General features: G+C 35.8%; 1 protein-coding gene across 1 annotated transcript; it reads left to right on the forward strand.

Annotated features, from left to right (window-relative positions):
- The first annotated feature begins 3,231 nt into the window (after positions 1-3,231).
- LOC142354565 (venom serine protease-like) lies at positions 3,232-19,579 on the forward strand. Its single transcript, XM_075406887.1, has 4 exons — positions 3,232-3,529; positions 18,293-18,383; positions 18,745-18,933; positions 19,240-19,579. Exons 1-4 carry the CDS (start codon positions 3,232-3,234, stop codon positions 19,577-19,579), a joined length of 918 nt encoding a protein of 305 aa, XP_075263002.1.
- The last annotated feature ends 2,797 nt before the right edge of the window (positions 19,580-22,376 follow it).

The following is a 22,376-nucleotide window of genomic DNA, read 5'->3' on the forward strand; positions in this document are numbered from 1 at the left end:
GTTGTTCTTTTCGTCAACTTGTAACTTACTGTCGTCATTGAGAGGTCCCATCCAATTCCTTGAATTCCAAAAATTAACCTGTCTATTGATATTACGTCGTAACTGATGTTTTATTTGGTAGACAATATGCGTTTTCATTTAAAAAAGTTGTGAGTGGTGTATTTGTGTTTCTTTTTTCTCTTCTTTTGGCTTTATCAGGTAATAACAGATCCCAATGATTTTCAAATTTGGCCCAAATGAACGAACTTATTTTCTCTTTCAGTATAATTTTAGCTGAATTAGTATAAATCGAAACTAAAAAAAAACATAAAACTCAGATAATAGCTAATGATTTTTTAATGGTTTCAATAATTTGTGTTTTTGTTCGTAATTTTTTGAGATTTTCTGCGTCTTTGTGTAAATCGCTAGCGATTTTTTGAGATTTTCTGCGTGTTTAGAATATTCATATGGCTTATCTTAAGCAAAGACAGGTTCCATTAGTTTCATAATGACTTTTTTTTTAAATTTATCAAGAATTACTTCTTTATAAGCTAAAGACTTTTGAAATTATTTGGCTTAAGAAATGTTGATTGATCTTTGACTTTAGCGTCATTTTTTCTTCTATTTTTCAACTTTTTACCTAATCTCATTAAGGAAAACTTCCATCTGCTGTGTAGTTAGGAAAAACTAAATTTGTGTAATTAAGGTTTTATCTGTTTGCATTTTGACGTTGTTACCAGGTGCTTTTAAATTTATATATTGGGTTTCTGCCGTGAGATTTTTGTTTTTGCTTATATTGTTGTTTATTGTTTTTTCTCGTGGTATTTATATTGGCAGATCTCGTGAGCGCTGTAATGAGGCATGGCATTATGCAATTCAATTAGCAGTTAGGTTTTGTAACAATTTTTTTTTAAATCAAACATCTATTTTTGTTATCTCTTCATTTGTTTGACAATTAAGTCAAAAATGTAGATGATCTCGGGTCGGAACATCATGTGCGAACGCACATTAACGAGCCGCCTCGTTAAGGCTTTATTTCCAACTGGCAAATTTGCAGACTTGCTTACTAAAACTGAACTTTACTTGAGCCCCTAATGTGCTAAAAACTTTAGATCTGTTAAAAGTTTGGTCAATAATACAAAATTTTATGATGTATAACACATTGCGTTAAAATGATAGCCTACAAACCGCATGGAAGCACAAAAATAAATGGAGGATGACGCGGGTTATCAATATAAAATAGCTACACTGGGCTTTAACTGGTATAGCAATAAAGGAAACATCAATTGATGAAATTAAGAAAACTTAAGAAGAGACTTTGAACTCTCAACATTAATCTAACAATCAAATTAGAAAACCTTTTGTGGAAACACCTAGTGCAAGGTTAATTAATTCATACAGTAGATTGTAGCAAATAGTGTTACTATGCGAATGCGGAAAAAGTCCGGTTGATATGAGGTCCAATTGGATGATCATATGAGTTGCCCCAACCAGTCGCTATGTCAGAACTCTGGACATTGGAAATTATGCAATTTCGAAATATAACCTAAGTTATTTGAAAAAAAACTCGAGCGAATAATTGCGGTTGTTTTAACTGTGAATTGTTTCGAGATCTGAATTGAGCCAATTTTGTTGACCATTCCCACTGAACGGTTAGTTAACGAATCTAATTGAGCCTTAAGTAATACAACGTTAATCTACAATACAGCGGATATGCAGTTCACTGAAATTAATTGCAAAAGGTAATTTTTGGACAGATTTGAAGCCGCTTAAACGAACTGTGATGTGTACGGTTTCATTGTCATCTGTTACCCCTCTATTTGTAGATAATTTTTGTTCTGAATTTCTCAAAAGACACCGGCATGAGTGAATTAACATAGCACTCAGTTCAATGAAAATTGAAACTCAGAGAAGGCGGGGAATCATATCAGATAAAATTCAAATAAAGGGTCCTGTTATATCTTTACAAGCAGAGAAGTTTATTGGCGAGACTTATAAAGCTGATAGTGTGATAATCGAACTTTAATCATTCAAATTGTTTTATTAATTGCTCTCAAACGAAGTTTGTAGCAATTATATTAGTCCTGTCGGTCTTTTTTTATGCGATTTTTCGCTTGACCAATTTTTCGTCTGACGCTTTTGACTTTTCGTCCTCAAAAACGGGATAAACAGGTAGCGCCCAGCGGGCATTATGTGCTCTTAGAGCCTTTCAGGTCTGTTTCAGCTCAAACTGTCTTGGAGACTTATTCTTATACTTATGGTGTGAGGGGCGGTTCTTAGAGGTTGACACCCCCCCCCCCTTTGTTGACCCCCCACCCCCACTATTGACTCCACCCCCCCCCCCCCACCCACCGCGCTTTTGCCCCCCCCCCCCACCCAGTGCTGCCCCCATCAGCCCCCGGTGCACCCCCCCCCCCGTGGCTAGCTACTGACCAAGCCAACCGCTCGCCGGTCGTTTGATTTGAGAGCAATTCGCCCGACGTTAGTCGGTTATGTTTTATTATACGTAAAATCATGGGTTTTCACAGTGAGATAGAAAAGAATTTTAGAATTTACCAAAAAAATTGACATAAGCTCACTTAAATATGCTGATAGTTCTGGGTAGTTATCGACATCTACTGATTAAAAACTCGAGACTTTTATGCGACCCTGAATTAAAAGTTTAAATCAGAAGGAAAGTGATGACTCAAGGATAGAGCAATTTTTCAAAAAGGAATTTTTTGCTCAACGTTTTAAACCAAACGGTTTTTCCCGTTTTCAATTCGTGTACAGCAAAAGTTACTGCGTTTGATTCTCAGCGAACAGAAACACCAATGTTTCATATTTTCTCTCTTATTAAATTCATTCAACAGGTGCTTGGACTGCGCAAACATCAAATCATAAAACGATCATTTCCAAAAAGCCACATTGACGTGTAAGTTCTCGCGTAAAAAATGTTGGATATTTAGACAAGTAGCAAACGTCAGTTTTGAAATCAACTCAACTATTTTATACAGTGGATAGTCAGTTTATGATAATACAACAAACATAAGAGAACGAGAAACCATTTTGTCGGAGTTGGAAACCATTTCAATAACATTGAGACGCGACCTTGCTGTCATTTAATTGATGACCTATCTTTTGAAAGAGAATCAAAATACCTCTGCTATTGAAATTTGACCAGAAAATGTCATATATTTGTCCAAAAAAGTGCAATCGATTCCACGACATTACAACGCATCTCAATTATTTCGTCTAAAATCAAGACGCAAAATGGTAGCAATCGTCTTAAGATATACTTTGCTTTTTCTCTTATCCTCCTTTCCTTTAACTCATTCTATACCTTTTCGTAACAAAAGTAAAAATGGTAGTAATATCTTGGATTATAAATCAACTGTCAACAATCACTCAGCTTTCCCGTCAACTTCTTTGATCATTAATGGAATTGAGAGTGGGAAAAGATTGTTCTATGCCAGGGTCAGGTTTGGTATCGACGGGGGTTATTGTGGTGCTACAATAATCCAGCGACACTACGTACTTACTGCAGCTCATTGTGTCTATCTATTGCAACGTAAGATTTCTCATTAATCATAAAAAGGAGTTTTCTACATGTGCTTAAGAGAACCAAGCGTTGACTTTTTGTAAGATCTGTACGCTGAATTTAAGGCAACATTATGCAAAATCTACGGAAAATTAAAACTTCTACGCTAAGAAACGCACATTCACGCACATTAACGCATTCACCGCAAAATTATGAAAGAAAATTGCGGTGATTTTTTTGGCCTGGCAACGCTAGTTACCGCTTATCTTACATAATTTTGGCAAAATTCTTCAGCCCGGGTTTCGTGTAGCTAGTTCCGACATTGAACTAATAAGACTATTTAGGAAGTTGTCATCATTTCTATGAAAACACACCATTTAAAATTTTGAAATAGCATCAGGGTTGCCTGACAATATCTGTGTCAATTAAGTTCTACCATTTTCAGATGGTGCTTTCTTGTTCTGAAAATTTGCCAATTTAGCTCATTATGCAAGAACATATTGCCAAAATATTCTGAGCCGGACTAGTTTTGAGATACATTTGTGTATCGACAAGTAAAAAATGTGTTCCTACGGGAATCCGAGATTGTGTGCATCTTTCATCAAACACCATTTGAGGACCCGATTGTGTGGGTCGGAGATACAGATCACATGACAATCGCATTAGGTGGACCCTTAAATAATTTCGAAGAACTCGATATATGACCCAATGTTTAATCATGTCGACCATCCAAATAAGGAGTAACCCACCACCCGGAACTCTGAAGACACAGACAAAATCTGCAGAAAGACAATAGGATTTACAAAAGGTTATTTGTAGAAAACTCTCTTAGGAACCAGAGTTACAATTGGCCGTCTCTGAGTAAAGGCAGTTTGGGTCAGCATTTTTTTTGAAAAAAAAGCTGAACTTTCAAAAAAAAAATTAGCTGACGATTTTGCCAAAAGTTTCTTCAAACAATCCACCAGCCGTCTTTTATATTAAAATGTAAAACCAGAACGACTGTCGTTAACAATTTTGTATTTTAGCAAAATTTGCGAAAATGTGAACAAAACCTCCGCGAAAATTTAAAAAAAAATTCAGTTTGAGTTGTTACGCTTGACAAGCTTTCTAATGATATAACTCACAATCCTGTACGATGAATATATCGATCGGCAAAAATTGACTAAAGAAAAAACCAGTGGAGTATTTAGTTCCTTCCCCACTAAAATGGGTCGGAACAATCAAAACAATACGAGTAGAGACCCTTTTGTCAACTTAATTACCGATTCGTACAACGTTTCTTAAAGAGTATGAATTTCGCAATAAAACACGGGCTCAAAATTTTTTAGCAGTTCTTCTGTTTTTTAACAATTATAACTGTTCAGCCGCTCAGTTATTTTCACCAAGAGCAAATAAAATTCAGTTACCCTCAAATAAATTTATTCACGAAATAAAATTCACTTAAATAAAATTCAGACAGATTTTAGCTCTTTCAAACAGATTTTAGCATTATTCTGCAAGCGAGGTATCGTCTCACGGTATCGGTCATTTAGAAGAACATTTTGATTATTTCTCACAAGTGAGTGATATTCTAATTTTAATTGATTAACAATGCTGTTTTTGCTGATAATAAAGATAAAATTTAATAGATTTTTCAACTATTTCTTGTTTAACCTCTCCTTACAGTCAAGCTCTGAGTGTTGGATTGAATTTTTCTTCCGCGTTGAATCCGGAGAATAAAAATGCAATATGAGGAAATTTTTAAATTTCCATTAAAACTGAAAGCGAAAATCTAAGTAAAGTTTTCTAAGTGAAGATCTTTCGCAATTTTGCGTTTCTAAATGGAGATCATTTGTAACTTCGGATTTCTAAGCATAGATCTTACATAATTTCTTAGCCTTTCCAAGCGTTTATTTTGATTGTTGATTAATTTTAAATTCTTGCTTAAGTCGAAAAATATGGTTTAACTGAACCCAAAAGACTAACCCAATTCAATTTAATTGATTATAGTTTTTTTGATGTTAAATGGGGTAAATAATTTTTTTCAAATCTTATCAAACTGTGTATCAGCTTCTTCTAGTTTATACATTGTCTTGAACATTACGAGATTTTGATAGTTTTTAGAAAAAAACAGGTACTTTGTGTTCTTCAATCGCAAGCAATTGAAAAACATTTATTGAAAAAAAAATCTTTGCAGTTGGCTCAAAAGGCTGGCGAAAAACATATCAAATCAGCAATTGTACTGTCTAATTGACCTTTGAACTGATTTAAATGAACCCATTTTTTCGAAAATCACTCACCAATTGCTTCTGATTAAAAACAGCCAAGTACCTATCTTTATTTTCTAAATTAACAAACTCAAAAATCTTGCTGGGTCGGGAAATCAATACACTAGAAGTTGAAAAACAGTTCGATTGGATTTGAAAAATTCCTTCTCTTGAATTGAGACAATTATTATTTTTAAGAGTTTTCCATTTACGATCAATAATTTTAAGCAATTACGTTGAAAAAAGTGAGTCTTTTTTTTGAATCAATATTGCCCTAATCTTCAACTGATCAAACAGTCTTTTACCCCATTGAAATTTTCTTCTTCGCCAAAATGTTATACCGCTTATTAACAAAAAAAGCAAAACAGCTAATTTTGATTTCTAAGAAAAACTAGATCCAATAATTTTGCTAGATAAAATATCCACTAAGCAACTCAACGGACGTTTGCTTGGAACAACTACTGGACTCCATTAAAAACAATTGCCTTTTACTTTTGTTTTTGATTATTTGCAAAACATACAAAAAAAACAAATTTTATGAACTAGTTCCCTTTTATCTAGGTTAATTTTTTTAACAGCTAACTGAAAAAAAAAACAATTCATGACAACTGTTAACCAGTATCTGCATCCGCAAAAAATCAATGCATCAAATTTCGACTTCACAGAAAATCAGTTTTTCTACTCAAAAACACTCAAAAACATCATTTCAATTTGCGAACACTTTAAGATTCGCAGTTCAAGTTTCCTGAAAGTTTTTGATAATTGTGCTCTTTTTAGGAGGTGTCGTACACAATCAGTAATGTGTACTTGATCTTGGGCTGCGAATCACGTATCTTGGGTATCGTCTCACGGTATCGGTCATTTAGAAGAACATTTTGAATATTTCTCACAAGTGAGTGATATTCTAATTTTTAATTGATTAACAATGCTGTTTTTGCTGCTAATAAAAATAAAATTTAATAGATTTTTTCAACTATTTCTTGTTTAACCTCTTTTTACAGTCAAGCTCTGAGTGTTGGATTGAATTTTTCTTCCGCGTTGAATCCGGAGAATAAAAATGCAATATGAGGAAGTTTTAAAATTCCCATTAAAACTGAAAGCGAAAATCTAAGTAAAGATTTCTAAGTTAAGATCTTTCGCAATTTTGCGTTTCTAAATGGAGATCTTTTGTAACTTCGGATTTCTAAGCATAGATCTTACATAATTTCTTAGCCTTTCCAAGCGTTTATTTTGATTGTTGATCATTTTTAAATTCTTGCTTATGTCGAAAAATATGGTTTAGCTGAACCCAAAAGACTAAACTAATTCAATTTAATTGATTATAGTTTTTTTGATGTTAAATGGGGTAAATAATTTTTTTCAAATCTTATCAAACTGTGTTTCAGCTTCTTCTAGTTTATACATTGTCTTGAACACTACGAGATTTTGATAGTTTTTAGAAAAAAAACAGGTACTTTGTCTTCTTCAATTGCAAGCAATTGAAAAACATTTATTGAAAAAAAAATCTTTGCAATTGGCTCAAAAGGCTGGCGAAAAACATATCAAATCATCATTTGTACTGTCTAATTGACCTTTGAACTGATTTAAATGAACCCTTTTTTTAAATAATCACTCACCAATTGCTTCTGATTAAAAACAGCAAAATACCTATCTTTATTTTCTAAAATAACAAACTCAAAAATCTTGCTGTGTCGGGAAATCAATACACTAGAAGTTGAAAAACAGCTCGATTGGATTTGAAAAATTCCTTCTCGCGAATTGAGACAATTATTATTTTTAAGAATTTTCCATTTACGATCAATAATTTTAAGCAATTACGTTGAAAAAAGTGAGTCTTTTTTTTGAATCAATATTGCCCTAATCTTCAACTGATCAAACAGTCTTTTACCCCATTGAAATTTTCTTCTTCGCCAAAATGTTATACCGCTTATTAACAAAAAAAGCAAAACAGCTAATTTTGATTTCTAAGAAAAACTAGATCCAATAATTTTGCTAGATAAAATATCCACTAAGCAACTCAACGGACGTTTGCTTGGAACAACTACTGGACTCCATTAAAAACAATTGCCTTTTACTTTTGTTTTTGATTATTTGCAAAACATACAAAAAAAAACAAATTTTATGAACTAGTTCCCTTTTATCTAGGTTAATTTTTTTAACAGCTAACTGAAAAAAAAAACAATTCATGACAACTGTTAACCAGTATCTGCATCCGCAAAAAATCAATGCATCAAATTTCGACTTCACAGAAAATCAGTTTTTCTACTCAAAAACACTCAAAAACATCATTTCAATTTGCGAACACTTTAAGATTCGCAGTTCAAGTTTCCTGAAAGTTTTTGATAATTGTGCTCTTTTTAGGAGGTGTCGTACACAATCAGTAATGTTTACTTGATCTTGGGCTGCGAATCTTGCCAGTAATTTTGTTTTTCTTACTTGTGCGGCGAGTGCACTTAACAGTTTATAAACGAATTCGCTTAGCAAATCGCTTGTCAATAACTTGTCTATTTTACTCAGCTAGTGAATACGACTGTTAAGAAATAAAGTAAATTGAGCAACTGTACTCGAGGTGCAAAACTAAGAAACTGAGTATAAAGTGGGTCCTCAGAAATCACAACAAGCATGAACAATAGTTTCCCGATGCGGGAATTATGGTAACAGACAAACACATGAAAAAATAAGTGAACTAAACTTGACTTTAACACATGCCCCCAGGATTAAGTTTGATCAATAAATTAGTACATGGTCTAATAATTTTACTGCACCAAATAAAGGATTATGTACAACATTTCTCCCTTTTTGATGAAAGTTAAATTTGTATAACATGAAATTTTATTAACAATATTGATAAGAAATTAATACTTATTCACCGGTTACATAATTATCAACAATATATTTAATGAATATCATAGCTAGTCATAAGTATTAAAATATCGAGTTTTAAAACATTCTGAGTTTTGACTACATATCTTCCTCATCAATTATTAGCTCATGAGAAGGACTCTGGTCTGCTGGCCGAATGCGTGGATCAGTTGGCGATACCTCTCCTATGATTGGCGAGCGGAATGGATTGGGAATAGGTTCCACTCGAGTCGCGGTATCCACAATGGTCTAAACGACTGACGGTTGTACAGATGCTATATCACCTGCACGTCGCTTTCTGCGGGGTTGGAGAAAATTTGTGGGCAGGAATTAGTCGACTCGCCAGATGAATCTTCATTGTCTTACCCATAGTATTTTGGACTCTTGCGTGTTCTTTTAATTGCCCGTGACGGAACTTGCTGTAAAACTTCGACTGGTGCTGCAGTAGCGAGTATGGTTAACTCTGATCGTTGACCTGTTGGGGGTGGTGCAATTATTACCTCAGAAGTAATAATTTGTGGCTCATGATTAACTTCTTGTTGAGAGGGTGTCTGTGGCGGTGCAAAATTTTCTAGTACTTTGGGCATACGAACCCGCATCGCACGAGCAATGTTTGATCTATTGGAAGAGACTCCGCCTTCCGTCTCACGTTTGCGATGCTTCATTTTTCGATCGCCTTTTTGAATACGCGTAGACTCTTTTATATGGTACAAAATTTTAGCCTCTGTTGTTTTCTCGTGCACACGTGGCCCTCTACGATTGACATAGTCCATTAATTTAGTTTTTCGTTCATCGCGTGTGCTAATTTTTGCGATGTCACTGTTCCTGAGGGTCACTTCCAGTTTCCCAGGCTCACGAATTATAGATGTGTATTGGTCAGTTTTCTGCAATACTGGCCCTGGAAATAATACCTCATAAAGCCCGTCGAGGTTCTTTTTCGATTGTCTATGAGAGCTTTTCTTCCGAGCAATGTTGTTTTGCACTGCGTGTTCCTTGAGGGGTATTGGACGATGTGCTTTTGTTGTGCTCAAGAAACGTGATTCACTATCATTGGCAAGTCGCTCGCGAGTGGAAGTGTCTCTTACAGCCTTGCACATGTTCTTTTCGATCTCATCGTCGCTACGATAGTTCCCCCAATGTTCTTCCGGTAGCAACTCATTAGGTGTGACCGTCTCTTCGTCTAAATAATGATTTAAAATTTTGTCACAACTTAAATCAAAATGACGTGGTTGAATACTTATTTTGCTAAGCGGGGTATTTGCTTTTCGTCCAAAGTGTGATTCAAATGGCGAAAGCTTAGTAGTCTTATATTTACATATGCGGAGCTGGTATAGGATTGATTTTAATGCTGCTATAATGGTGAACGAGTTTAATTCTTTGTTTGCTTCTTTTATACATGCCAATCGTTGTTTAATTGTACTAATTAATCTTACGAAATTTATTGCTCTATGGTCGTTTGCCGGAGCTGGTATGAGAGTGATATTTTTTTTCATACAAACTTTTTACTTGATTACCTATAAGGCAACGAGCTTGATCTATTCGTAATAAACGAGGAACTCCGTGGCTATGTATATAATTATCTAAAAAATTTATAACATTAGAAGTGTTCGCGTTATCAAAAATTTCCGCAGAAGGATATTTTGAAAATCTATCAATACATGTTAAAATGTAATTTTCATGACCTTTCTCATTATTTATAGGTCCTGCGGAACCTATTTATATTTCTTGATTTGGGACTATACATGGTTTATGTGCCTGGAATTGTTTTGCAGGGATGATAGATTTTAAATTTTTACCGATGGCAGTGCAAGATTTGCACTCTATTTCTCGGACCAAGAGGTCGCGGTTAATGTATGGCCACCAGCAATGCTGGGCCATACATATCATCCCCCAGCTACCCGGGTGACTAGTATGGAGGTCCTCGACGAGTGCATCCTTAAGGGCGTTTGGTATGGCCACCTTCTCGTCCATGCACACAACCACTGCTTACATGGAGATCCCGCCAGTAGCTGTGTAGATAGGGGTTTAGGGCTTTTAAGCGTTTTTCATCGGAACGTATTATGCAGTCTCTAATTTCTTTAAGTAATGCATCTTTGCTCGTTAGAGGTGCGATGAGTCCTTTTTTGAACACTTTGCCAACCGCTTTGTCGAAGGAGAGAACCTGAGGGCTATCGGTGAGCGGAGTGCTGATGTTAGAGTGAGATGAGGATTGGCATGGCGTGTTTGGAGTTGGGTTGTCCGTGAAGGAAACGCGAGGCGAAGTTCGGCTTGATCTAGTTCAGGCTGATTTGCCTTTCATTGATGACACTTGTTGGCTCATTGTTGATGATTTTTTTGAGTTTTCAATTGAATTAATTGAGAAAAGAGAAGACAACTGATTTTCAGATTGAGTTTGAGCAAAAAGCGACTTTTTATTGTTTACCAATTGTGCACGTGAATTATTTAAGGTATGCGACTTTTGAGTGCTAATTAAGGAAGATATTTGAGGCTTATTTTTGATTGAAAAGTTAAAGTGGCTTAATTCAGTGAATTGTTGTTGATTTTGGTAAGCGTGTGGCGCCTTTCTGGTATTATGCGTCTCAAATAGTGGTATTTGAGGCTCAATTTGTAGTGATGTATTAATAGTTTTTGTACTATGCGACGCGAGTTTAGAATTAAATGAGTGGTTATTAGTGCGAGTTGCAAATAAGGTATTTGAGGTATGCGAAATATACGGCTGGTTATTTAAATGGGTATTATGCTTAGCGAGTGTTAATTTACTTGGAGTAAAGCAAAATTGCGAAGCGAGATCATGATCAGAAAGAAAGTAATTGGGATAATTAGATTTCAGATTATAAAATTGTTGGGCAGGTGCTAATGGATTTTGAGGTAAATGTAATCGCGGATCGAGTGTGCTATTAACTTTTAGACAATTAATGTCGTTGGAATTTTGATTAGGTATTTGCTTGGCGAGGGATGCTTTATTTTGAGTTAAGAATACTCGCAGTGCGTGTTCACTATCTGAATTATTAGTTTTAAAAGAAGGCTGAGTAGCACAATGCAATCGCAAAGCGAGTGCTGAATTATTAGTTGTTAAGCGGACGCGCTGTGCGGGATCACTAGCAAAATTGTTGGTTTGTTTTAATGATGATTTTGAACTATAACTTTGCAGTGCGAGTGATATATTATCTTTTGATCGTAATTTTGGCTCAGCGAAATCTATGTTTGATATTTGTTCAGTATGTTGCTTGTTAGAATTTTGCACTTCAAATTTTCGTAATAAAGTTTATTAAGTGTAATAGCAGAAATATTGTGCTTTTGTTGGAGTAATTTTGCATCAGTGTGTATGCGCGGTAACGTCGCAACTAAAAATTCCTCGTCATATATAGAAATTATTTTTGCTGGTTGATAAGAGTTGCGGGAAATATAATCAACAAGTCCCATCCTTGCTCCTGGCAAATGTTCAATTTTAAATTGATAAGGTAAAAGTCTATCAACCCATCTTGATACGCGACTGTTCCATCGTGTTCTTTTAAAATTGATGGGAGTGCTCGATGATCAGTTATGACAGAAAATTCTTTGCCATAAACGTAATTTTTAAAACATTCTATAGACCAAACCACTCCAAGAAGCTCAAGTTCGTTTATACTATAACGTTCTCATTTTTGTTTAAAAATCTAGATGCGAAAGAAATTGGTTTCCAACCGTTGACCGTCAACTGTTCTAATGCTGTTCCAAGACCGGAGCGAAGGGCATCGCATTTTACACGTGTTTCAAGTTGCGGATTATAATGAATAATTTCTGCGTGATGCGCGATTCGCGTTTTTATAGCATCAAAATGTTTAGTGTGTTCGTCAGTCCAGATGTATTTTGTAGATTTACGAAGAAGGGCGAGGATGACAAAGTTGGGCTAGGTTGGGGATAAATTTACTAATATATTGAACCGAACCTAAGAATGAACGTAATTTTTTTAAGTGTATTAGGTGGTTGTAGTGACAGAAATGCCGAGGTTTTAGTTTCGAGTGGTGATGTCCCTGATTGGGTATGTTATAGCCCAACCAAGAAATTTCTTGTTCCGCAAAAAGACATTTTGGAAGATTGTTCCGAAGGTTATCCGCATCCAGTCTCTGAAGGCAATCTAGTACGAGTTTAAAATGATCTTCTTTTGAACCTTTACTTACAATCAATATGTCGTCTAAAAATGTGTTTTTAAGGCCGATTAACGTACAGTCCATCGCCTTCTGAAACTCGGCTGGCATGTCAGTAGGTCCATAAAACCCTGTTTTAAAACGGTACATGCCTGTCAAATCACCACTCACAATATTAAAGTTACAATGCTTAGCTTTCTCCGGATGAAGATTCAGTTGACTATACTCGTACTTAAGATCTATAGTAGAGAAATAGATTTTATCCGCTGGTTCTGTTTTATAATCTGTTATTATTTGTGATACAGAGTCCATAAGTGTTTCAATATTTGGCATTTGATACTTATTTTTTTGTATAGACTTATTAAGAATTTTAGAATCCAATGCTAGTTTTATTGTTTGGTCTCTTTTAACTGTAATTACAATAGGTGAAATAAAATATTGATCAGAGCAATTAAGTTTTTCTATGTGTCCTTCTTCAAGAAGTCTTTTAATTTCACTATTGACTCGGTCTTGTAAATTAATAGGTACTCTTCTACCTTTTGATGTTTGGGTTGAAAATTTTTGTGAAACTTAGATTTGACAAAGTGGATTTGATCTGCCAATACGTGAAATAAGTTGAGGAAATTGATTTGCTATGCGAGTTTTGAATGGGCACTGATTTGTGGTTGTGTTGACCATACTACCTTCATTTGAACTGAGAGTTTGGGCGATTGAAATTCCAATCAGTGATTTCAGTCCATTTTTAACCACCACAAATTCGGCATCCTCGATCCGCCACCCATTACTTTCTATCGGTGCTTGCATCATTCCAATAACAGTTATTGGTTCTTAGCAAATGTCTTAAGTTCTTGAGTGGGTGCTGTCGTCAGCCATCGTGCAAGAGTAGAGTTGTTGACCACTTCCGTAGCGAGAGATTCATTCAAAATACTACACACACTGCCGGAGTAAATGAGAAGTCCGACTTGAGTATTACCGATCTGTAAAGTGGTATTCTTGGGTTCGATTTGGATTGTGTTACTAGCAATGCTAGCCACCATATTATCATCTGAACTATCATAGTCAGATGCACATTGAGGATCAGTATTTTGAATTGCATTCACGGACCGGTTAGTTGTAGTTTCCTCAATTGAGGGTTGTGTATTAGAAAACTGTAGTTGATATCGTTGTCCGAGTTCCATGTTTATGGCCAAGCGTAAGGCTTGGGGCGTTTCAAGAGTTTCTCTATGTAATTCTCTCTGTATTTCCGGATCTTGCGTATTCGCAATAAAAAGATCTCTTATCAATGTATCCTCTTGATCTCCAAGGTCACAATTCTCCGACAATTCCTTCAATTTGCCAAAGAAGTGTTCCATAGATTCTCCTTTCGACTGTTTGGTCGTGAGAAGCATGTACCTATTAAAGGTAATGTTACGCTGACGGATGAATGTAGATTCCGTGATATTCCAAAGCTCTACCGTTGTCATTGTGTCCATTTTGAGATGCGGGTTTCTGCTACATATGATCCGTCTTCCTTCGGTGCCCAAACTAAGGTATAGCATTAATACAGTTTTTCGGTCTGCCTGTGTCCATGGCTTGTCTCCACACATAATTCCTAACTCCATTTGTTTCTGACATCGATTTTCCCAATTCATTTTCAGTTGCACGTTTCTTGCTAACCTTTCTCGTTCCGATTGAGCTGAGGAACCTGTTATTGTGTTCTCGCAAATTGGTTTTAACGGTAGTTGAACGTTTTTGGGTTTTGGTTCAAGCAAAAGGTCTAATGTAATGTTTTCCTTCGCAAGAAGAGCCAACTTTTCCTGCATCCGCCATTTCTCCCACTTCAATGGAGGATAAGCACACGGTTTTTCCCAGAAAGGTTCGAGGCCAAGTGGGGTTCGCTTTTGCGTTGCTGACTGCGCCATGTCGTACACAATCAGTAATGTGTACTTGATCTTGGGCTGCGAATCACGTCAGTAATTTTGTTTTGCTTACTTGTGCGGCGAGTGCACTTAACACAGTTTATAAATGAGTTCGCTTAGCAAATCGCTTGTCAATTTCTTGTCTATATTACTCAGCTAGCGAATACGACTGACAAGAAATAAAGTAAATTGAGCAACTGTATTCGAGTAGCAAAACTAAGAGAATGAAACTGAGTACAAAGTGGGTCCTCAGAAATCACAACAAGCATGAACAGTAGTTTCCCGATGCGGGAATTATGGTAACAGACAAACACATGAAATAATAAGTGAACTAAACTTGACTTTAACACATGCCCCCCAGGATTATGTATGATCAATAAATTAGTACATCGTATAATAATTTTGCTGCACCAAATAAATGATTATGTACAACAGGAGGATAAGTTAGGTAACAGCTAGAAGTTCATGGGCTCTTGAAGCTTATTTTCTATTATCAATTACATTAATTGTTAAAAAATTTCAGTTTTCTGTTCCAACCATCCAATTTCATTCAAAGTAAATTAAACAGACATAAAGATAGCTGAAACCACAGGACATCAGGTTCCGTAACTTCGGGACAGAAGACAATCAAGACTTGGAGAAATTGAGCAGAAATATTTTTTTGTTCGGTGCAAAAAATCAATTACCGGCAAAAAACTTCCTCAATTTTCACATTTTCTGACGTTCAAGAAGTTTGAATATCTCTTTTCAAAGTTCAATAGGAACTTTGCCTATAATGTTTTAATTTTTCTTCCAAAATACTGCGCTAAAAATGCATTTTTTGCGAAGAGGATTAGAATCCCTAAAAAACTAACTAATATTTGAAGAAGCCTCACCTGAAACTCTGATTGAAAACAAATCCAAGCAAAAAGTTCCCATCCTTTTACACGACTTCAGCCCGCTTAACACCGAACAACACTTTCATCCTATGAACTCAACAGTTATTGGTTTCCGTTGTCAGTTCATCAATATTTTCATGAGAAATATTAAAATACAGTGTTTCGTGATTAAGCAACAAGTGAGAAAAACATCTGTAGACTAAAACTTTTCTTGCATTATATGTTTCCGACTAGTCTACTCAACAGCTAAAATGCCTACTTTGATCCATTTTGGCAAACAAACAAATACGATAACAAAAACAATTTTCTCTCGTTTGATCTATATTTGATTCTCTTTGATTTTTCTAGTTACTAAATCCACTAGATATGAAACATGAAATAAGATAGATATGAAATGACAAAATTGTCTTCAAATGTTTTTTTTTCAAACAATTAGAAAAGGAATTTATCCGTTTTTGCAACACTTTTGTTCTATCAATCAGCTGCGTCAATGGCAGTTTTACATGATCTCGAAAGAAGCAACCTGGAATCTTCCTTTTGTATCTGATCGGATACAAGGATGTTAAAGCCACTTATGAGTTTTTTTTTCATTTTATTGCTTTTGTTTTGATTGCTTATTCAATAGTTCGTTACGTCGCCAAACGTACAATTTGGTTGAGAAAATGTACGCAATTTTGTAACCATCATCCCCGCCCATGTTTTAAGATTAGTTTATAAGCCTGTGTCCACAACACTGACATTAGGAAAAACTATTTCAAATTCGATCAGAAGTGGATAGATCCGTCACAATTATGCACATTGCTTAATTTTTTGGCAATCGTGGATAATTTTAACAGGATTTTTCAGTGTAGTCACCGTGTTGCGGTCGTATTTGTTCACACGTGAGTTTATTCGAACGGAACCTAATTCTGCGTTCGTAAAATTTTTTGATCTTAATCCGCTTTTTAATTTACTAACAATTACTGATGCACACTTTGATATATTGATAAATTGATATAGTAATACAAATTATAATAAAAGTTATCGAATAAAAGTCACTCATTATTCTTTTGCAAACATTGCTTACGTTAAATGGCTATAATTGCTGCGGAATTTTAAAACGAGTCCGCGTCTCGCCGTCGCTATTAATCACAATTCATGCGTCAGACAAAATGTGGATAATGGTACAAAAAAAAGAGTGCAAGATAAGTCCGCTTCAGGCAACATTTTTGAAAAATCTTTGGTGACGTAGTTTTACTGAATGGTCTATTTGCTCGTGTATATGGCTTAATTGTTTCTTCAAAAGTTTTTATTTGAATACTACTTTTTTCATAAAATGAAAAATAGATTTTCATAGTCTAGGTTGTAGTTGATATGTTTTCTATAGTCCTGATATTTATTATTCGTCATATCTCATTTTTTCGGCTCTCTATCAAAACTAAATTCATTTTTTGTAGAATTGACTTCGTTTTCGACATTTTTAACAACTTCGATTTAAATTGTTTTCAAAAACCTCAAGCAATCTTTAAATTAGCCTGTGTTTCTTTTCTTCTATTTTCTTCACTTAATAAAAATTTATAGATCTAAACAAGTTCTAATTTAAACAGTTTGAACTTTTTTGGTAAAACCCGTTTGAAAGCTAATGCTTTGGTGAAATTGTTTTTATTCGTGCACGTTTTTGTTACCCTTATCATTAAGTCGACAAACCCTATAAATTCAGCAGAGTTCGCGTTTGCAAACACGAGTGACAAAATTTTGTCACCCGTTCTTGCGTTGGAGAAAAATGGTTGGCATGTGGACAACAGTAACGATAAATTGCGGACAATCGGTAGAAAATTCCGTCACCGATCTTGAAAAACCACGTTTTTATGTCATCAAACTCCGCAATTTGTGATCAGGGCATCGTCATTATTTCACTTTAACTTTTATTTTTATTCAAAATTTTGACCGATTAGTATTATAATTACCCTTTTGTTAAGAAGTACTGATTAGATTCCACTTATTCTCTTTTAATCAATTTCAGAAGCCTTAACGGATTTAACAAATAATTATCCCACACTTTAAGTTCAACCCATTCTAAATTAAGTTTTGAACCATTAATTTATGTTCAAACTTTGACGGATTGAACTTATAATTACCCCTCACTTCATGTTGATTACAAGGACGCATTATATCCCACTTTTTCTCCTGTAATCCGTTTTAGAAGCCTTGCGCGGAAAGTAGTTACCTTAGAGCAGATGTTCGTGACGTAAATTTCCGGAAAATAGTGACAAAATCTGTTCGCCTTTCTCGCGTATCAATTTCCGCAATTGCAGAAATCAGTGGCAAATTTTCTCAATTTTGAATAAATTTGCAATGGTTTACCTCACTGTCACTGTTGTCCGCAAAAGCCTAAACGCCTGATCTTAAACCATGGGGGAGCGGACAATGCTGCCATCAGCAAACAAATTTGCTTGTTCAAAATGTAGGATTGGCGACTTAATGATGTTTCCTGTCACTTAGTCCCAGAAGAAAGCAATCTTATCGGCTTTCTAAAGAGCCAAAACTGCAATTTTTTACAGACTTGTTTTCGGTTATTGTTTTGCACTTTTTTCTTTTTTGTTGTGTTAGTACTGTCTTAATAACAATAGTTCTCTTTGACTTCTAATGAGAAAAATTTAATCTGTTTATGGTTCCGATCCGATTTTTACAGCTAACGGATTTTTGGGATCCGACTCCAGTCGTTTTCGGAAATTTTTAGTTGTTGCCTGTGTTCAATGGATTGGGTTCGTGGTTATTATAGTGATGTGTGGTATTGTTTCAGCTTATCATTTCGTGATAGAAGTGGCAGATTTCAGTATTCCAAAACCGTACAAGGTCCACTATAGAGTTGCCTCCATTCATATTGCACCAGGGTAACTTTCCTTTTCCATTTGTTCCCGTTCATTAATGCTTATGTTCTGTATCAATATATTGTTGATAAATTGTATTGCTTGCTTAATTTTGTAAGCAAAAATTAAGTTCGTCAGCCCAATTTAACCCGCTTCTTCAATGTACCCATGAACTAACAGAACCACAAACTTCATATTAGCAGCTTTATTTTCAGAAATCTCAAAACTGTTGTATCTGACATAAGTCTGTTCATGCTAGAAAACGGTGGTCTATAATTCGCTCTAGGGTCCGGTTGGTCTGTACTGTCATGACGCGTGCCTCAATAAACACCGCTGAAAACTAAAATTCAAAAATTGATAGAATCCAATCAATGTTCACATTTAGATTCGAGATGGGGCCGAAACCCAAAAACGACTTGGCGGCATTGAGAACTGTAAGTGCAATTGCGGATGCGGACAGAGTGATTCTGCCAATTTGCACCCGGAGGTTTCTGCCTCTGGACCTGAAAGGGGTCATGTTTGGTTCATGCGGAATGGGCACCACTAGGGAAGTGTTTCCTAAAATTGATCCCTGGTCAAATGAGCTAATTAAGTTTTTTAAAAAAATGTTTTCAGCTTACAAAATTAATTTAACTAATTAGCTAGCATTAGAAAAACGGGTCTTTCCCACTATACCCCCCCTCCAGCTTAGCGGTCAGATAACCTAACCACCCCCCCCCCCCCTCAACGTGGTAATTATATCATAATGGGGGGCTATAATTTTATGGTTGGGCTATAATGGGAAAGACCAAAAACACTTTGGGAAGACCCAAAAAACTTTGACCCAAAAGATGCAAAAAAAATGTTCACAACGAGAAAAAGGAAACATTTCCTCGACTAGCAAATCACGAGTGAGTGCCAATTTCCCACCTACTCTGCGAGAAATGACATTCCACCATTCAGAGTTTGAGAGCCTAGACCCATTTGAACTTATTCCATGCAGAAGAGACAACATCTGCACTTTTCCCATATTCAAAGGAGGAAACACTTGCTACCTAGACGACGGTGGGCCTCTCTTTAAGTTCAAATGTGGAACCGTAGAGCCCGAATGTTTGTATGGAATTGCAAGTTACATGATTTCAATGACAAACACGCCTTACGAAATGTGCAATGGGGGAAGCTTCTTTACTCGGATCATGAATTTCCAGGATTGGTTGACTGTGCTGATTGTTAATCATTAATTCTGTTACTCAATGTAATTGTACATGTAACATTTCTTCTGTTTATTTTTCTTTTTGTTGGTAGCAAAAACAGATACTATCTATTCTACCACAAAACCTGACTGTTCGGGGAATTTTGGCGCTTTCTTCGGGGCACTGCGCCATGTTTTCGTTATATTTCCGAGTGCGTATCGTAGATCTGGACAAAAGTTCTCTCTTGGATCCTTATTGGGTGCGGAATACTCTAACCTACGTCTAAATCCAGCCTGCCGAATCTAAATATTTTAGAAAATTTTCAATGGAAAAATTACACAACCCTTAAGAAACAAGCAGGCTCGGTAATGTGCGTTTGCACAATGTTCCGGCACAGCTCATTCACATTTTGATTTAATTGTCTACCAAATGAGGAAGAGATAAAAAAAAACATTACGAAAATTCACCTATCGCTCAACAAACAAAGAAATGAAAAAAATAATACTGGATTAGAGGGGCAATGAGACTTGCCATTCATGAGAGTACTGGACAAGACAAAAATAAAAATAAAACAATAGCAAACATTAATTACGACCAAAACTCGATGTCTATATTTATAAAAAGCACTCAATAACAAAAAATTGAATCAGATAAAACCTGAAATAAACACGTTAAACTGTACATCATTGAGTAAGATATGAGACCTGTCAATAATGAGACTCGGTAACAAGTCGACAAAGAGGAGCAGAAAGCGCAAAGTTAAGAAAAAACGTTTTTATTTTTGGAAACAATCAAATTCCAATTGATTACAACTAATACGTATCAATTCAACTCATCAACTAGGTTAAATTATACCTCATAGGAAGCAATGAGACCTGTCATCATTCATAATAAGTAAGACAAAAAGAGCGGCAAAAACGAAAAAAAAATTAAACAAGAATTTAACAAGAAAGCGGTATCGCAATCGTTCAAAAACATAAGCTATTCATAAAAAAAAAAATAAATATCTGAAATTGCATTTTTTTCAACGCGAATTGGACAACTCTATTAGTGAAATAATGTGGCAAGAAAAAAACTCAAGAAATGGGCAAATATCAGAAATCACACTTCTCTTATGACAATGCGTAGCACCAAAGCCAAGAAACCATTCGTTGAAAATAAAAACTATAAAGATTGGATATTGGTTAACTAGAAAGCGGTGTCGACTTGCCGTTACAACGACCAAGCTAAAAAATTGACAGGAAAATGATAATAATGACAAAGCTCAAAAACCACGGATTTTTTTCAACATTTTCAAAAATTCAAACAAACCGTAAGCTCTCAACCTAAAACAACAGATTAACTTGCCATTGCTCAGGAAAATAGTTGTTCCTGTTAAATGTGAGTCCACATCATAACACGACAAAAACATCAAATACGGAATAGAAACAGAACTCAGAATTTCAAACAATTCGTGGAAGCCAGAGTGCTTCCCTCAAAAGACATTGAAAAACTTGAAACGTTTAAAAATTAAAACGAATTTTAAAAGGAGAGCTTATAAATAATAGTCGTTGAGGGGCTGACAACGGCTATCGAAAATTTTGAAATTTCGCAAATCGAATTCAAGTGCTAAAACAAAACCGACTAACGTCGGGCGAATTGCTCTCAAACGACAGGCGAGCGGTGGCTTCCTGTCAACTTGGGCTCAGGGATAAATCAGGTGAATGTTGGCGGAGTGGGGGTCAAGCGATTGGGAGTAGGGTTGGGGGAGAGCTGGACGAGAGGTTAGTCCAAATCGACCGGGTTGGAGGAGGGTGAAAGGAGGGTGACAGAGGTTGGGTCAAACTTTTAAGACTAAGAATCGCTTTTCACACCGTGAAAATTTGGATCTATTCTGCCCCCCCCAGCTAAGTGGGCTTATATTTTATACGTCCCCAAGCTCACATTCTATTTTTGAGCATAGTAACGCGCTATTTAACAATATATAAGTTGTTACTGGGGGCGTAAAAAACACTGGGGGGGGGGGGGGGGGCAAAACTGAAAAGATCAGAAACTTTCTCCTCCAAACAGTTTTGGTGAATCGCATACATAGAGAATAGTAAGGCATGAGGCACTAAGAAAGCTGTTCGGCCACTTAATGCCCTCCGAGAGCTACCTGTTTATCTCGTTTTTGAGGATGAAAAAACATCAGACAACCGTAGGGTTCGAAACCTGACCTCCTGAGTCCTATTCCTTCATCTCAACAGTGGAATTAACCGCTCGGCTATCAGGGCCTTGTCATCGTTTCTCTTACAATCGTTTTGTGTAAACAAGAAACTTTATTTCGGAGCGAGATTGAAATCTCAATTGAAATCACTCAAAAATCAAGAAGTGCGTGAAAAAGTTACTTCAGAAGTCAAGATTTCAAGAATTCAAAAGCTGTAAACCAAATTGGCGCTCACTCGGCGACACATCTTTAGCACAAACAATTACTTCAGCAACCTCTCATTTCTCCATCTCGGTCAAATTGTGGCAAAATATGCAACCATTTTTAGACAGCCAAATAAGTATAATAGCCCTTGTATAGTCATTTTATTAGCTATTTTCCTCAAAATGTCTCCAATTTTCCAAATTTCTTAAGCCAAGAGATCCAAATCTTAGTAGTTATAGTGTAGAAGGCCCGCCAATTTATCCGCTTTTTCGCTGCTTGCAGCCACATCGCTTACTACCCGGGTTATCTGCAACTTTCTGGTACCCTAATGATCGGATTATCAAATTTTCTTAGCTCAAAGGTGATCGGATTATCAAATTTTCTCTGCTCAAGGGAAAATATCTGTAATATCTCAAATTCGCGTCATTGAAGTTGATCAGTAAAAAACAGCAAAAT

This window comes from Convolutriloba macropyga, chromosome 15 (genome assembly GCF_964194025.1).
Source record: "Convolutriloba macropyga chromosome 15, txConMacr16.3, whole genome shotgun sequence".
NCBI lineage: Eukaryota > Metazoa > Xenacoelomorpha > Acoela > Convolutidae > Convolutriloba > Convolutriloba macropyga.

What these genes read in the sequence shown, in the direction of transcription:
- LOC142354565 (XM_075406887.1), top strand. Translation starts at nt 3,232, where the DNA reads ATGGTAGCAATCGTCTTAAGATATACTTTGCTTTTTCTCTTATCCTCC. An exon ending in TTGTGTCTATCTATTGCAAC is followed by an intron (nt 3,530 to 18,292) that starts GTAAGATTTCTC and finishes GTATTGTTTCAG; the next exon opens with CTTATCATTTCGTGATAGAA. An exon ending in TTTCCTAAAATTGATCCCTG is followed by an intron (nt 18,934 to 19,239) that starts GTCAAATGAGCT and finishes TTCCTCGACTAG; the next exon opens with CAAATCACGAGTGAGTGCCA.